Source organism: Hypanus sabinus, chromosome 6 (assembly GCF_030144855.1).
Source record: "Hypanus sabinus isolate sHypSab1 chromosome 6, sHypSab1.hap1, whole genome shotgun sequence".
NCBI lineage: Eukaryota > Metazoa > Chordata > Chondrichthyes > Myliobatiformes > Dasyatidae > Hypanus > Hypanus sabinus.
The window spans coordinates 153,619,278-153,637,847 of record NC_082711.1 but is presented as its reverse complement, the minus strand read 5'-3'; the positions used below and the strand labels follow the sequence as shown (position 1 = coordinate 153,637,847).

The 18,570-nt window shown below is 39.3% G+C and overlaps 1 protein-coding gene across 2 annotated transcripts in view; it reads left to right on the top strand.

The window, feature by feature from the left end:
• The window catches only part of LOC132395972 (double C2-like domain-containing protein beta), a 278,070-nt gene that overhangs the window by 40,361 nt on the left and 219,139 nt on the right, over positions 1-18,570 (top strand). For both annotated transcript variants that reach the window (XM_059973214.1, XM_059973215.1), the window contains exon 2: positions 7,505-7,584. In XM_059973214.1, coding sequence (XP_059829197.1) covers positions 7,505-7,584 — 80 coding nt within the window. The remainder of the gene's footprint in view (positions 1-7,504; positions 7,585-18,570) is intronic.

Below are 18,570 nucleotides of genomic sequence, written 5' to 3'. Positions count from 1 at the left end.
TTCTCAATCTATTTCAATTGCTTGTTAACTAACACCACATAGATGTCCACGCCTGCCCACCCCACAGTAATGTATTTTGAAATGCTTAAAAGGTCTCAAAACCCATTCGATCCATGAAATAGTGCTCTTGGTGGTGTGTTTTGTGTTCCTGCTGGGCTGTGTACTGTGAGCTGGCTCTTTTTGATGGGTGTCATTATGCAAACCATGATCTTGTGATTTTTTTTCAATAATCCTAACATCTGCATCTTTCATAAACCTGTGTAATGGTTATTTGAGCGACTTTATGATTCCCTTAAGTGCAGCTTTGATTTGTGGACAACTTGGTATCTGTGGTGGGAAGGCCTGTTCATGATATTAAATGCCAATACTAGCTGCTGGCAGAAGAATATGGACAGAGAGGCTTGGTGTACTGGAAACGGAGATGGTGTTTGGAATGGCGTAAGGGAGCAGATCGAAGGAGTTGAAACAATGCCTATGTCAGTCGGTGGATGATTCTGTCATGAAGACTGCTTTCCCTGAATTGAGAGGGTCATTACCAAATCTACAAATATGGAACCACACCTCCAAGGAATCGTTTCTTGGACTAACCTTAACCATGTCTTCTTGACTTCACTGGCAGACTTCATTCCATTAGCAGAGCGTATTACACCCTGCTGGCCATGTGTGCACTGTGTTTGCACAGCCCATAATGTGCATTTATCAAATGTCACATTTTGCCATTTCCTTTAAAATAGTTGAAATCATCACATCTGCTCAACCTGATCTTCAGGTTGATATGTTAATGCACTGACCGGGTTAAAACCAACTGTGAAATGTACTGAAAACACTGGTGTTTCTGTGTGCTCCTAAACCTCTCCATAATCCCTGCTTCCAAAGGTCAGCACATTAAAATTCAGCCCATGTATTCAAATCAGTGAGAGAATCAGGAGAATATTTTTGATTCTTGGCTGCTTGTTAATACTTGGTGCTGTTTCCCAGGGTCTGATTCTTATCCAGGAAAATAAATTAAGCTAAGCTTAATTTCTGGCGCTGAAAATGCTTGATGAAGAAAGGCAAAAGAACCTTAAGGTAAAGGCCAGTTTGAAGTTTAATTACTGATCTGGTGATCTGACAGAAGAAATTGATTGATTATTACTGAATTGCCTTCTCAAGATTGAACCACTTTTATCTCCATTTTGATCTCCTTGGTACATCGAGTTTTAAAAGAAACCTGTACCATCAGGCAATGTGCTTATGGGAATTATGAAAACATTGGAAGGTTGACTTAAGGGTTCTGCTATTGAAAGGTAACTGATGAAACAATGCTGAAGTCTAGGTGTGAGAATTATTCTTGCAATTGCATTAGGCAAGATATTGTGTTTGAAGAGGCCATGGAGACCAAATATGGGAGGGGAAGTCGTATGACTATGGCCACTAGTGAAGCAATGAAAGTAATTGGTAAATTTAATTGGTAAAATTAAAAATTGGTAAAATTGGTAAAGTCTTGGTAAATTTATGTTCAGGAACCACATTGCTTAGTTAAGTGTCAAGAAAAATTGCCATGAAGTCATTATTTCATTTCATAAAAATTACACCTGTTCCTCTATTGATTAAATTGCCCTTTTAATAATCTGAAGGTTGAGCTATTTTGATCTTAAAATAACACAACTATGAAATTTGTTTTCAAATGAAACAGGATATATTGCTTTCCTGTGAAGTTTGCATGGAAAGGAGGAGGATTACCCTGAATATCACTGAGAATGGATGTGATATATAATCTTACAGAAAAATGTGCAATTCATCCCATGGTCTCTGTACCAACCATGATGCCAAATTAAACCAAAAATTATCTGCCAGCGCATGATCCATATTCCAACATACTCTGTATTTTCATGTGCCTGTCAAAATGACTGATAAATGCCACTTTCCTCTCTGCTTTTATTACCAGCTCTGGAAGCTCATTCCAGCCATCTACCACTCAATTCTCTAGTATTCAATATTTCTACCCTGGAATAAAAAGATTATCTATCTTTACCTCTCAGAATTCTCCTTGACCTCCAGAAAAATCAATCCAAGCTTGTCCAACATCTCTTTATAGCTAATACACTCCAATTTGGGCAACATCCTTGTGATCATCTTCTATTTTCACGTCCTTCCAGTATTGGGAACAATACTTAAAATATGGACTAACCAACACTTTTTACAGCTGCAACATGACCCACCAGCTCTTATACTGGGTGCTCCAACCAATAAAGGTAAGTATTTCATATGCTTCTGACTGTCCACATGATCAAACACTACTCTAATACTGTTTTGTGTATCACATCCATTCTCAATTATATCCAGGGTAGTTCCTCTTTCCAAGCAAACTTCATAGCAAAGAAATGTTTCTTTCATTTAAAAACAATTTTAATGGTTGCGTTATATTTTTATCAAAGTAGCTTAACTATCTACATGTCACTTTTTGGGAGTAACGGCCTTGGACCCTGTGATCCCTATTTACATGAATGCTCCTAAGAACCTTGCTGCACACCTTCCCCTTGTATTTGACTCTTGAGATGCAACACTGGACTTGTCTGTATTAAGCTCTGTTATAAGAATCACATCTTGTAATAATGATCAGGGAGGCACAGAGAGAATTTGTAATTACGGACAAGTACTTCACTGTCTCAACAGAAAAACAATGATATACCTATGTGCTCACCTACCAAGTTTTCCTGATTTTCCATGAACAGTCAAAGAATAGGAAAGGTATTACCAGTTAAAAAGGCATCTTTGTTGCTACCCACATATTCCTCATAATCCTGTCATTGAATCTCCACTTCTGTGGAGCACCTCACATCCATGATGGTAAATCTCCTGCAGAGTCATTGTTGCCGGCACACTTGAAGTATTGGCATTTATATTCATTTCTTACTAATTCCAATATTGCATTTCAGTGTGATTGGCTACAGGTCATGTGTCTGACCTTTAACACGTTTTGTATTGGCTCTGCTCCAAGTCAGCATCCATTTAGTGCACTCTTCCCAACAAGTGACAATCAGTAATTTATGGCTCTTTGTTCTCAATCAGCAACCAGCTTGAATCATGCAGGGCAAATACAGACCGCAACAGTCAAAAACCTACATGTTATATCCAACCAAAGCACATTTCTTATTTGGAAATGACCCCTAGTCCAGCAGATTACCTGGAGCATAATTGTGTCGACTTTAAAACGCTTGTCAAGCCAAGTGACTTAAGCTCACAAAATGGAGAGCACAGTCTCTTCATAAAATGGCAGCCTCCATCTCCTTCCTCATGGCTAGAACAAAGACAATTAGTCTGTCTGCTTCCACTGACCTTGATTCATTCAAATTCACTGATTGGTAGACAGATTTCTTTCTGACCAGCAGTGACATCTGCCATTTGTCTGACCACATCCTCAACTGATCTGCACTCAGTATTTATTTTATTGGGCACCTCCTGTACCAAATAAACTGGTCACTGAGTGTGATCTTCTGCTGCTGTAGCCCATCCACTTCAATGTTAGTTGTGTTGTGCATTCAGAAACACTTCTGCACACCATTGTTGTGGCACACAGTTATTTGAGTTACTGTCACTGTCCTGTCAGCCTGAATTATCCTGGCCATTCTCCTGTCCTCTCTCATTAACGAGGTATTTTTGCCCACAGAACTGCCACTCACTGGATGTCTTTTTTCTGTTTTTCATAGCATTCTCTGTAAAATCTAGAGACTGTGTGAAAATCCCAGGAGATCAGCAGTTTCTGAGATGCTCAAACCATCCCGTCTGCACCAACATAATTCCATGATCAAGGTCACTTAGATGGCATTCCTTCCCCATTCTGATGTCTAGCCTGAACAACAACTGAACCTCGTGACCATCTCGGCATACTTTTATGCAGAGTTATTGCTAGGTGATTGGCTGACTAGATGTTTGCATTAATGAGCATGGGTACAAGTGCATCTAATAAAGTGGCCATTTTATATCCACACTTGGGTTAGACTGATGAGGAAACATTGAGAATTCACCAGTACAGAAGGAGGCTGTTCAGCCTGTTGAGATTGCATCAACATCATCAAATACCTTTTATTCAGAGCACTCAACTACACTGACAATGCTGCTAAAAATTACTTCTACAAACATTCTGCCAAAAACAATTAAATCTGCACCCAAAATATAATGAGATTTAAAAAAATAATTATTGCAATGTGATTCAATTAATCAAGATTGGGGGAAAATGTCATTTAAAAAATGTCTGCAATCTTATTATGCTGCAGGGTCAAACCGTCAGCTAGCTTATGACCATGCTAATGGGATATGGATATTGGCATTATGTTTCTGCAGCAAGGCATTTTGTTTTTCTATGCATGTGCATGTTCATGGCAGCTTGTCAATGTTGCTTTTGCTTGTGTTGAAGAGTAAAAACAGTGCATGTTGTATTGTTTGCAATTCAAATATTTTTAATGTCTCTGTTACTTTGTATCAGATGTCATATTCTCCTTCCTCTTTTCCTGAAGGCATTGACTAAATCTGATGTAGATTCAAAGGCGATTGCAATTAATGTACCGTTGTTATGGCCATTTTTCAAGCATGGTATTACATTGTCATTGTTAGTGGTTCAGTTAACCATAATTATGTCACAACCAAGATCCATTTTGTCCACACACAGGCACTTTCTAGTGCAGGTTTGTTAGATGATAAATAATGCCAGGAAAGCTGGGGCCAATTATATTGGGATTTCCAAATAATCAAGTCAATCCTAATTTGTATGACTCCTATCACATTGAACATTATATTTACCCAAAAAAAACATCTGCTCCAGAATCTACCAACTCTGATCCCATGGGTTTTACCCCTGTCTGGAATACCAAAACCACAGTAGCATACATTGAAGATTGTAGCACCTGCCTACCATAGGAGACCTCTCATATACCTTGTCCATTTCAGACCTGCCATGCAGATTCCACTAGAATTGTAAGTAAAGGAAGCTTAATACATTTAGCTAACTCCCATGGTTCCAAGTTATTTTCTTGGACTGCACAGTGTCTAGTTGTGTTCCTTTCCCTGTGTAACCATTTCCACTGTCTTGCAGGCAATCAACTTAATCTGACTTCATTTGCCAAATTCCAGTTTTCCATGGGACACTAAAATTGAATGCACATACTGCACATTTAACCTGATCAAATTCATCAGATTAGCCCACTGTTCAAAAAAGGATGTAGGCCAAAAGGCAGATAACTATACGCCAGTTAGTTTAGCATCTGTAGTTGGGGCAATGCTTGTAGCTATCATTAAAGAAGAAATAGTGAGGCATCTGGGGGAAAAAATATATCCATCAGGAAAACAGAGCATGGAATCAGCAAAGGCAGGTACAGTTCAACAAACTTACTAGAGTTCTTTGAGGATATAACTAGTTCAGTGGATAGAGGGGAGCAGATGAACGTTATTTACTTGAATTTCCAGAAGGCATTTGATAAGGTGCCACATAAAAGACTTATCCATAAGATAAGAATGCATAGAGTTGGGGGTGATCTATTAGCATGGATAGAGAATTGGTTAACCAATAGAAAGCAGGGTTGGGATATATGTGTGTTTCTCTGGTTGGCAGTGAGAGGTGGATCGCAGGGGTTGGTGCTGGGCCTGCAACAGTTCCAGATATATATTAACGATCTGGAAGTGTAGTGTATCTAAGTTTACTGATGATATTAAATTGTGGATAAGCAAATTGTGCAGGGGATACAGAGGGTGTGCAGAGACGTATGCAAACAACTTTTTAGATAGGTTAAGTGAGTGGGAAAGGGTCTGACAGCTGGAGTACAATGTTGGTAAATGTGAGGTCATCCGCCTTGGAAGGAAAAATGGAAGATCAGATCATTATTTAAATGGTAAAAGATTACAGTATTCTGCTGTGCAGAAGGATTTAGGAGTGCTTGTGCATGAATTGCAAAAGGTTGGTCTGCAGGTGCAGCAGGCTATCAGGAAAGCAAATGGAATGTTGGCCTTCATTGCTAGAGGGATTGAGTTTAAGAGCAGGGAAGTTATCCTGCAACTGTACAGGGTACTGGTGAAGTCATGCCTGGAGTATTGTGTGCAGTTCTGGTCTCCTTACTTGAGGAAGGATATACTGGCTTTGGTGGTCGTGGTGCAGAGAAGGTTCACCAGGTTGATTCCAGAGATAGGGGACCAGACTGAGGAGAGACTGAGTCACCTGGGATGGTACTTGCTGGAATTCAGGAAGATGAGAGATCTTACAGAAACATACAAAGTTATAAAAGGATAGATAAGAATAGAGGCAGGAAAGTTGTTTCTACTGGTAGGTGAGGCTAGAACTAGGGGACATAGCCTCAAGATTCATAGAAGTAAATTTAATATGGCGATGAGGAGGAACTGCTTTTCCCAGAGAGTGGTGAATCTGTGGAATTCTCTGCCCAATGAAGCAGTGGAGGCTACCTCAGTAAACATACTTAAGACAAGTTGGATAGAGTTTTTCATGGTAGGGTAATTGAGGATTGCAGGGTAAAGGCAGTTAGGTGGAGATGAGTCCATAGTCAGATCAGCCATGATCTTATTGAATGGTGGAGCAGGCTCAATGGGCCAGATGGCCTACTCCTCCTATTTCTTATGTTATGTTCTTATAACATTACTTACATGAGATAGTGAGGTTCAATACTCACAAGACCATCAAGAGCTCTTACAATTGGTTGGGAGCAGCAGAAATAAGCTGCATGCCACATTCTGGCTGTTACGTCAAGTTGCCATTTGGTTTGCAGAGTGACCCTGGTGCAGCTCATAGGTTTCCAGCATTTGCAGTGTCTGTGTCAAATGAATTTGAAGGTTTACTTTTTTAAGTTGTTGACTTAATTTCTCAATTCTATTTGGCCCTTGTGAATGTTGATGCTGTTTTATTTTTTAAACAGATGGGCACAGGAATCAGCAAAATCATATTCTTCCCCCCCCCCCCCCCCACCACCCCCAATGATTTGGCGCTTCTGATAGCTGACATAAACTCCATTTCACTCCACTTCCTTTTATAATTGTAATTCCACTAATTTTCATATTTCTGCCTGCACATCTATTCTAACTCAGTGAACCCATACTACTTCATGCTGGTATTGAGTATTACCTTTGATCTCTGATTGCACTGGCAAAAACAATGAAATTGTAAATATTGATGCTTACTTTCAATTTTAACATGATCTCTATTTGGTGCACTTATCCAAAGCATGTTCTTGCATTAGAAGTTATACAGATTACCAATAAATTAAATAAAAACTTAAATTTTATGTGATAAGTTAGTGCAATTAAAACTTAAGGGAATTGGACCTGATCTGCATAATGTAGAATAAAAATGTCTGAACTTGTATGTAACTGTGCTTAACCTTGGGTGTGCATGAATAATTGTTTTTTGACTAGATTGGCACTTTAATTTTCACCATGGGATATTCTTGGGTAGTAGCAAATTACAATTTTTATTTGGTCTTTATTTTTTTTGCTGATGGTAAAGCCATCTCCTTTCCTTTTCCAGCCACCCTGGGTACATTAGATTTCAGTTTGCTGTACGACCAAGAAAACAATGCTCTCCATTGCTCAATAAACAAAGCCAAGGTACGTAAACTTAGAACATAGCACAAAACAATGAATCTGTTTGTAGGCATCACTGTCCTCTGATTTGGTTTTACATTTTCTAATGCATGCATATTTATCATTTTCATAATATGACAGATAATTAAGTTAAAGCTGTCTAATTTATTAGTAGATATTATACTGATTGTGAGAGATCTAACAATTTGACAAAATAGAATTTACACATCCTGTTCTGCCTAATCTAAAGGTTTGATCAGTCAATATCAGAATTATTTTTAATACTAATTAGTTTCATCTCCTTGGCTGCCTTCTCCTTGATAAACTACTAAATATTCTAGTTCAGCTTCCTTCCAATAAATAATTAATCAACAAAGCCAATGTCCTTTCCATAGCTTTAACTCAAACCTCAAATGTTGCAGTATCACCTCCAGGTTGGACTTCTCTCGTGTTCTCCTTGGTCCTCCCTGATTCCTATCTCCAGAAACTCCTGGTAATCCAGAATCCATCTTGGGTACTGGCTTACAAAGTACCCAGGACATCTTCAAAAAGCGATGTCTCAAAAAGGCAGCTTCTGTTATTAAGGACCCCCAGCACCCAGGGCGTGCCCTTTTCTAATTGCTACCATCAGGTAGGAGGTACAGAAGCCTGATGGCACACACTCAGCGATTCAGGAACAGCTTCTTCCCCTCTGCCATCCGATTCCAAAATGGACATTGAACTTCTGAAAACTACCTCACTTTTTAAATGTACATTATTTCTGTTCTTGCATGATTTTTATCTATTCCATATAAATATACAGTAATTGATTTACTTTATTCTAGATTATGTATTGCATTGAACTGCTGCTGCTAAGTTAGCAAATTTCAAGACACATGCCGGTGATAATAAACCCGATTCTGATTCTGTTTTGCATCACATTGACAACAGCAGCTAATCGAAATGACCGTATCCTTCCTAAAGCCATTGTACCTTTTAGAACTGACTTCAAGATTCTTGGAGTCCCATTTTAGTCCTGCAAATGGCCTTGTATACTGTTCTTTTGAATTTATTACTTTAATATTTGTCCTGATTTTAAATTTTTTTTTGAGTTTTGATGACTACTATAGATTACTTTCCAACACACACAATGCTGGAGGAACTCAGCAGGCCAGGCAGCATCTGTAGACAAGAGTAAACAGTCGCCATTTCAGGCCGAGACCCTTCATCGGTCCCGATGAGAGGTCTCTGCCCGAAACATTGGCTGTTTACTCTTTTCCATAGATGCTGCCTGGCCTGCTGAGTTCCTTGAGCATTTTGCATGTGTTGCTTGGATTTTCAGCATCTGAGGTTTTCTTGTGTTCTGGATTATGCTCCCTGACCTCCAACCGATCAGATGGTAAAGCTGGACTTGTCACGCTCCTGTTTCCCCAAACCAGAGTTAGGTAGCCCAACCATCAAGCCTCTTTCCTCCTAACTGAAGAGTTGCAGGGAAGCAGGTCTTCAGCCGTACTGTTTTGATTGAATTTATTCCGGTATGGTACAAGGAAATATTTAATAGTTCAATGAAATTTGTGTCAAATTGATGTGGGAAATATTTTACTAGATTTTATATACACATATACACATTGTAGATTCATCCCCATAAATTCAACACTCATCCTCCCATTAAAAACAAAATCTATCTTTCAATTCTTGTCTCTGCTGTTTGTCATCCTAACTTTCACTCTTCGTGATAGCGTCCAGTTATTCCCCACCATCACTGTCACCATCACATAATGTTGTGAGACATTTCTCTATGTAGATGTACTTCACTACCCAACAAAGTAATGAAAGGACAATACTCTTTGAAATATATAAGCCTTCCATTTAGTCATTTTCTATATTAAAAAAATTAACTTACCTTTTATTGCAACAGACTGAATAAAAGCTATCCCAATTCTACAAGTCCGTGTCCATAGAGATTATGAAATTAGATTCGGTGGATGCTCAATATGTGGAGAGAGAAACTTGAAAGGAATCAATCAATTGAGATGTACTAATATCTTTAAGTTATTAAGATATTGTATTAAAATATGGAAGTGAAAAATGTACTTTTAATAATAGCAATCCAAAGTAAACGGCTGTATTGAAGTAGACTAGAGAACTCCTGGTCACAAATTTTCAGTGTAACCAAAAGACCATTGCTTGTCTGTCTTGATGTTACTCAGCAACATTCTCTTCAATAATATTGTTATGCTTCTTTTCATCAAACAATCTGACAAAAATCTGATCAATATTTCAGAAGAGTGGGAAACTCTGACATGCATCAGTGAATTTTTCCATGACCTTTCTCCATTATATCAAACCAAGGGTCATGAATTCAAGATACGTGGTAATTCCACGTTCCAGGTCTGCAAATGGGGAAGATATTGAATTGTAACTTTCAAGCATTTGTTATTATCGAGTCTACTGAATTTCCAAAGTAATGAATTATAATTGCAGTAAATGTTCCAGCCATCCAACTTAAATCAACACTTCACAATAAAATCTGGTTTTTGTGAGGATGTTACAATGGAATCAAGAACTACTGAGTATTGTGTGGAGAGTTGTGCTACTGTTTTTCTCTGCGGAAAAAAATCTGTCTTTTTGTTGTAAGTAGACTTTAACAAGTAGATGGATAACACTGCTTGCAATTGTACTTTTATTTCCCTTTGGCACCTCAGGATCATAAATTTCACTCAGCAAAACGAATGTCAACAATCGTTCAAAAACATGCTATATTGAAGTTTTATTTCATGAGTAGTTGATGCACCTCACACAAATACAAAACTGACCTTGCCATCCAGCTTCTGTTCGCTTTGTGTTTCTGATCAGAATGTTTTGCTTTCTGGGTGCTGTGGTAATGAAAAGGAAGGCAATACCGTATTGGATCCAGGTCAAAGCTACAGGCCCAGACTAAAACTGATGCTGGTGAAAACACCTCAAACCCGTCTTTGCCTTATTCTGAGATTAGATTGTGAATTAAACCAAACCCCAAGAATGGAGGCTGGTTATTCAGACTATTGTCAGAGAGCTTTGGGATAAGTCTTTAGTGCAACTTTTCTTCGCACTCTACACCTCCTCTGTTTCGTCACACTCTCACTGCCATAGATTCCATAGAGGCTGGAGTCAGAGCTGAACATCCATTAACTGTCGTCCCAGATACTAGCATGAGGGTAATCTTTGGGGATGATGGGATTCACGACATTTGCAGCAAAGACTTATTCCTTCATGGTCCAAAATGATGTGATCTTCATCCATATGCTGCCTGATTGTTGCAAATTGAATCACGCGAGATTGAAAGCTGCTTGTTTTCCATTGCACTGCTCACATCCTCAGTTACCAGACTCTTGTTTGCACAACCTTGCACCCACCCACCCCATCCTGTAGGTTAAAGTATCTAAGAGCCTGGTTTATAGGAAAATACTTGGTTCCATAAAAATAAGCTATTCAAATCAGTGGAATACTCCAAGTGTGATGAATGTCTAACTCAGATCCCTTAGTATTCAGCTGTAGATTGCTGCAACTTTCCAATAAATGGCTTTCAGGGCACCAGTTTCTCTTGGGCCAATCGATTTAAAATGTTGACAACTTTTAAAGGATTTGAAGAAAAAAAAATTCAAATAAGAACTTTCTTTTTGAGTTCTATGGTCTTGAAATACTTTCACACAACTCGCAAGAAAATGCTATAAAGTTGGAAATCCATCGTCACTATCCTGATCTCTGGGTATCTTGGGGCTCATTGCAAAGTTTGATTCCTGACTCTTCAATGGGATTATACTATCCTTTCTCTGTAATAAAAGTTCTCTCAAAATAGCATGAAGCATCTTCAACATGCAGTGTTTGTCTCCAGTTTGAGTTTCAACCCCATTGGTCTTGAAACATCACTATGCTTATCGAATAACCAAATATTTAATCACTTTCTTTCCCTGAAGGGCCAAACATCATTTGTCTTCCTAGGACTTCAAATATAGCTTGACATGTGCTTTGCCTATAGAAGTAATGTTCATGGTCACTCTCCGCTTTTTACCCTCAGGATTGTTCTGGGCTAATTCTGCTGATCTGCCAAATCTCACAATTTGCTGCTCACTGAGGCATCAGACAGGTCACCCAGACTCCATACTAGAGGAGAAAATATATATTTAACGTTTCCCTCAGACCAGGGGATCAATCAGAGCGGGTGCAGAAAGTTTTCAGCAGTACAGGCTTCACCAACGTACCAACATTCACAGACTGCACTCTGGCATTACTCCCTGCATCAGCCTCCTGAGCAAACTGCTAACGGGATCGTGGGTTCAGGAGGATCTTGATGGCCTCCTTGCACAAAGGCACTCTCCTACACCAGCCCATCCTCACCTTGCCCCTCAACTCCTGCACACGCCCCCTCACCTCTCAACACTTTGAGTGACAATTCCGGCCTGGAGCTGGGGAAAGTGCTGTTTCTACTGCGATATGTTCACTCAGCTTCCTTTTACAGAGGTTGCACCCATGAGGTTCAATGTTGAAGCTGCAAGGAATTACAACAAATCAATATAGTACCGCGACACTGAACAGGGAAGCTTAACAATACTGTTGTGTAAACCTTGCAAAGGAAAATTGAGATCTTAATAGCACTTCTGCATGTATTAGGATGCACCACAAAGCTATTAAATCTCATTTTTTTAGGTAATACAGTAACTTCTGGGTTCCAACTGTTACGAACCCCCGTAACTGGGTCACTTACCAGCAAAGATAGAGAGGTCCGTTGAAGTCTGATGGTACTATTTTTAACAGTATTTATTAGTAAAAATACACAAATAATATCAATGCAAACATACAGATAATATACGTCGTCACTACTAAATCTAAAAGTGCGGGTATAATAATAATCAATAAGAAATAAGCTCTATCATTGTCTAGGGGATAATGTATTGTCAGATGGAAATATAAAAGTCAATCGGTTCATTCAGGCTGCAGCTTTTTTTGGTTGGAGAGATTTTAGAAACTTGCCAGCTTGTCCTTTTTATGATGTCGATCCTTCGAAATTTCGTTGGTGGCCTCTTCTTTAGCTAAGCTGTTCTTCCGTGGTAAGGCCCCAATCCCAGGCAACGGGAAAGGACGCACGTGAACCCTCCACCGGCTGTCGCTATTAATTGCTGTCACAGGATTTCTAGCGTTTCTCCTGGTGCGTCTGAAGGGGTTGTTCCCCAGACCCTCTTTTATCCTTACTCACGGGGTCTCAGATGTCAATCAGGTTGGGATGATGCAATCCCTCAACCAGCCCACTCTGGTCATCCCCTGAGGGCTTCAATGAATAGTACAGTACTCAATACACAATTCCGTCTCCAAGAGACAATGGCCGTTATCCGTGACTTTGCATTGCTGAGGCCAGGACACACATTCCAAACCCTTGTGGATTCTGCATGTCTCTCTCTCATTTCCTGGGTCCCAGACCCGAATTAATAGCGATCTTGCGATTCTCAAAAAGGAGGGGGCTACTTTGTACCCTTCGGCCCCTCAGAGTTGTGGCACATTCGTAACACTACGACAAATAGTTTCTGAATTGTGTCACTGAAGTATCTAAACAGGCTCCTTCTCCCCAGGGCAGGGGATTTGGAGAACTGATTTGAAATCTCTGCAAAGTGGTTCTTTGATACTGAATCAAATGATACAACTGAGAATGAGGTCAGTCTGTCTGGGCTTGTTGGCAGCAATGTCCAGTTAATCAGATTTCACTGCTCAATTCATAATGAAAATGTGTACCTTCGAGCATGGATTCAATTTGCTTAAAAAACATACACAATTGGATTTGCTTAAGTACTTTAAAAATGGGTTGGGGGCGGAATGGAAGCAGGGTTAGGCCAGTCCTGTTCTACAATTCAACAAGGTCATCACTGGTCATCTAACTTGCACCTATCCCAATATCCCCTGATTCCACAAGTATCCAGGAATCTACTGCTCTTTTTTTTAAACCACAATGATTGTGTATTTATGGTCTTCCAGACCACAAAATTCCAAAGACTGCTTAGTGAAGAAATATTTCTGTACTTTGGTTCTAAATGGGTAATCCATATTTTGAGAATATGATGCCCTAATTCTAGACATATCAGTCCAGGGAAGCATCCTGGTTGCACTCTTTCAGACTTTTGAATTGTTCAATGAGGTAACTTCTCAATTGTTTGATCTGTAGAGAATGGAGACATGGCCTACTCAGTGCCTCCTCGTATAACGGAAGAAACACCAGGAACCAATCTGGTGAATTCTTACTCGACTCCAAAGTACATAGCTACTTTAGATGAGGAGACAATCATACACAATACTTCAGGTGTGGCTGAACCAAATCCCTTGTTTGAATGTGCCTCAAAGCTCTCAGAACAAAGGCCTGCATATCATTTGTTTTCCAAATTGCTTTTAACAGTTGCATGTGCACAAACATCCAAACATGAGCATCTTCCCATTTCCCACCTTTTCGAAACTTGGAAATAACTCAGATGTGCAGCTCGGGTGTTTGATGGTTGGGTTGAGTTGTTCCCTGATCTTGGCAATTCATTGACAAATCTTTCTAGGTACGAGGGGTGTTCACAAATTTACAGCGCACTGATGATGTCTCCTTGTACAGTGATGAAATGTTCGCAAATGAACTGTCAAAATCGGAGAACAACTCTATCCGACCTTTTTATGTTTAAAAAAAAATTCACCATTTGTTCTTGTTTCAAAATCATAATGTTTGTTTTTCATTGCTACTGGATCATCCATCCTTTTAAGCAGCATTTCATATCTCCCATTTGATTTTTCCTTTGCTCAGATTTGTTTGCAAGTCATCTTGATCTTTGAGTAAAAACAAAAACTGCTGGCAGAACTCAGCAGGCCAGGCAGCATCTATTGGGGAGCATCTATGAGTCGTCACTACCTCCTCCCATAGATGCTGTCTGGCCTGCTGAGTTCTGCCAGCATTTTGTGTTTTTATTTATTTCCAGCATCTGCAGGTTCACTCATGTTGACCTTTGAGTATTTTATTTTCAAATTCTTCTTGCACGAGAACTGATCTATGGTTACTTTATGAACACTGTTCATGACCTTGGACCTTTCATTTCAAATCATTCCTGATGTTCAAAGGGACCTGGCTGTCTTTCTCTGCCCTAATGAGTAAATCCTGAGCATCTCCTGAGTAAATCGGCTAGTATAATGTAAGATTAGATTTATTTGTCCCATGTTATGAAATACTGCTTAAAAGACTGGGTGATACCAATAGTAATGAAAACCAAATCAAAATGTAGAGTAAAATGCATCATTTGTATCAAATTAAATCGGCGATGATTGTACTGGCAGCTCACAAATGTTGTCATGCTTCTAGCACTGATATAGCATGCCCAAAGCTCACTTAACCTAACTCCCTTTGCAATGTAGGAGAAAACCACAGTACCTGGAGGAAACCGATTATAGCCACTGAACTGTCTGTCCAGAAGTACAACGGATGAGCTCAGTTAACCATCCGCAAGGCACTACGTGGAACTCTGTTTGTGCCATATGCTTAGACAGCACAATGTACTCGCCTTCCTAACAATTGTTTTGGTTTTGATTCACTCTGATGAGGCCATTATAGAATAATTCTACTTGGATTTCAGTGGTTTATGAGGAAAGCTGTCCTTAAAACAATGCAGCTGACTTGCATCAATAAGTAAAAGCCAGTTTTAGCTCCTTAAACTGTTGTGACTTCTGCCCCAAAAAAGAGATGGCATTGGTTACTTTGGCATGTATCAAGTTGCAAAATTTTGCCAAGTGCCAACTGCAGGTCCAAAGGTGCTAATTTTTATCTCAATAAGAATTGGCCAATTGAAATTATGAAGCAATTCTTGTGGCTACTTGCCATTGAACTTTGGCTCTAAAGTATTTTGCTAAGAAAAATGTGCAGTATGGGGATTCTTCTGGAGCTGGACTGAGGCTCATTAGTTGTGTAGATTGTTACACTTTGCAAGTCCAGAAACGAATCAAAAGAAAAACGCGGGAGCTGGGGATACTCGTGTACTTGGTTTCTTTTAGTGAACCACTTGCAATTGATGTGGTGACATGATGACGTATGCTATTCATGTACTGCTTACATATGACCCATAATGAATTATGTAAACAAAGAATACTTAGACAATATACTTGCATTATTACACACATGCTACTGAAATACGGAAAAACTCTACACTGAACATGTTCTACTGCATAGTTCCATTGGCCCATTGTGGACTTTGGCTGCAGAACATTGGTGCAATTTTAACGTACCAAGAAACTAGACACTCAGTGAACTAACTGATCCTCAAAAGGATTGCTTTTGGCCTCAGATGGAAAAGAGTACATGGGATTCTAAATGCTTTTCATCAAATCAATTAATGCTGCTCCACAATCTCTCAGAAATATACCAGAGTCCCAAGAGCCTCCCACAGGGTTTCCTGGAGCCACCTCCTGCATTAACTGACTCTACCGTGGAACCATGATCTCCAAATAAGTGATCACATTGATGGAATAGCAATAAGATTCATCTGTGATGATTTGTCAAGCTGTCATCATTAACAAACCTGCATTGCTTACAGAAATATGGAGGCTTAAGAGTACAGTGTAGAACCAAGTTGTGGAAGGAGCTTGGTCAACTGGTATCTGTAGGGGGGGGGGAGAGATGGATAATCAACATTTTGGGTTGAGACTTACTGAATTCCTCTAGCAGTTTGCTTTTCATTCTGTTCACATCTCTAAGGATCCGTCACATGGAATTGTCTCAAAGTGGACTAAACATGGCAACTAATCAGAATCAGGTTTATTATCACTGACGTGTTCTGCAGCTACAGTGATGTGCAATACATAAAATACTAGAAGTTGCGTTAAGAAATGTAAATAAATAGTGAAAAAAGAGCTAAATAGTAAGATAGCATTTAGAAGTGTGACAGTGGAGGGGTCACTATAAGTTTTGGCTGCTACTAAAAAGTTGAGTGTGTCTTTAGGCTCTTGATGGTAGGAATGAGGGGAAAAATATCTTGGATAATGGGGGCCTTCGTGATGGATGCTGCCTTTTTGAGGCAGTGCCTTTTGAAGATGTCCTCCATGGTGGGAGGCCAGTGCCCATGATAGGGTTGGCTGAAATGTTGAGTGTAAGACAGATTTAATTACATGTATGAAAGAGAGGAGGATAGCATTTTATACACATTGATTAACTATAGACACATTTGATTTTATTAATGGTTTTTATAAACAAAAGGCAGACAGACCTGCTTTAAAACTCTTGCTACTTGGCTGTCAAAGGCGTCATCTCATATAATGGGGTTCTGGTGAAAGGATTTTCTGTTGTGCCTCTCCGAAACAGCAACCAAGAATTTTTTTTTTAAATCTTTCCTTTAGTGTCTGCAAATTCCAGCTGAGGCTGCAGATGATTACAAATGCTATATAACAAAATTATTCACATTTTTTCTATCTAAGAGTCCCTGAGAAAGAGGAGGAGAAAGTGAGGGGTGTGAGGAGTTGCAGTGCTAGTGGGAGTTCTACCATTCAGATAATATATGCACTATGATCATCTTGTTAACCTTTCTTTCATCCCATACCACCTAAAGAGTGACATCTATATAAGGACCAATCAGGCTACAGGTATTCAAGCTTTTAAGTACTTTAATGATTCCATCTGGTTTGCTGATTTCAATTTGCATTGCGTCTGCCAAAATAAGTCATTTATGAGATATCACAATGCAGGCTGAGCTCTCTGGCATTTCCTCTGCAGGTTAGCCACTTTCAAGTGAATCTATTCAGAAGGAAACCGCTTGCCTTTGATCAAAATATTAATCAAAGACAACAGGAAAAGAAAACTGGGCAATATCAAAGCTGAAAAAAATGCAAAAAGGAGACCTTAAAGCACGTGTATATTGTGTGGATATTGTGTGTCAAGCACAATATCCATTTGTGTTGTTATAAGATATCAAAAGAATTTCCAACCATCTTTAGCTTTTTAATTCAGATTTTTTTTTGATATTTCTCAATGCTGTTGGAAAATGTGTGAGATTGTTCATTTGGTCTTGCTCTTTTGCATCTTTAATGTTACACTTTTTTTGTTTCATTACTCATTTTATTTCCTCATTATTTTTGTCAACATTTGTTTTATTGCATGCTTTATTGAGGATAGGTGCCTAAACTTTGGCACAAAAAGGTAAGACGCATTGTGTTTCTCCCTCCTCCCAAGTGAGCCAAGCTTAAACTCTCTGGTTAAACAATATCCATATTTCTCAGATAAATGACAACAAAGCATAGGAAAAAGTTTTGTCCCTGAATTTGTGCTGAAAGAGGCTACAACTGGAGCACACCAGCCTCACTTGAGTGTTATCAGCAGTCTGGAGTTGCCAGCAGTAACTTGCCGACTCTCAGATGAGTGGGTGGGAAAATCTTTGGAGGTTAAGGCAATTGGAAAATAGGACTGGGTAAAGTGTCAGCGGCCTGGAGATGAATACAAATGGATGAATAGCGTCTCTGCACCTTGAGCACAAGATTGTTTGCCCACTTATCTTGTGTAGTATATTTCAACGTTTTTGAGGATCAGTAGTTCAGCTGTTAGCAAAACTTGGTTCTGACTCATTTGTGCAATGAGACTGAAAGTAGGCTGTAAGCCATTGGGTTTCACAGGCAGTGCTGTGCCACTTGCTTCAGGTGGATGATGAGGCAAATACAGACTTGAGTGATATTGATGCCATTCCCAGTTCATTCTGTTGCATTGCCCTTTGTATAGCAGCACACATTGTAGATAGCGCATTTTGTGGCCTTGTCATGAAAGATTTCTTTTTGGTCATCTAATTTTTATGTCACTGTCATTTACATCTGAAGAGATGTGATGGATATTTGAAGCCGTGCTCATTGTTTTTGTTATTCTCTCAGTAGAACGTGACAGTTGTAGATTCCATTAGCTAGTCATAACCAAGGAATAATATTGTCAATTAAATGCTTAGCTTTTTTCTTTAAATGGATCATTTTGTTTCATCTTTCAAAACATTTCAAAATATTTTGTCATCCTGA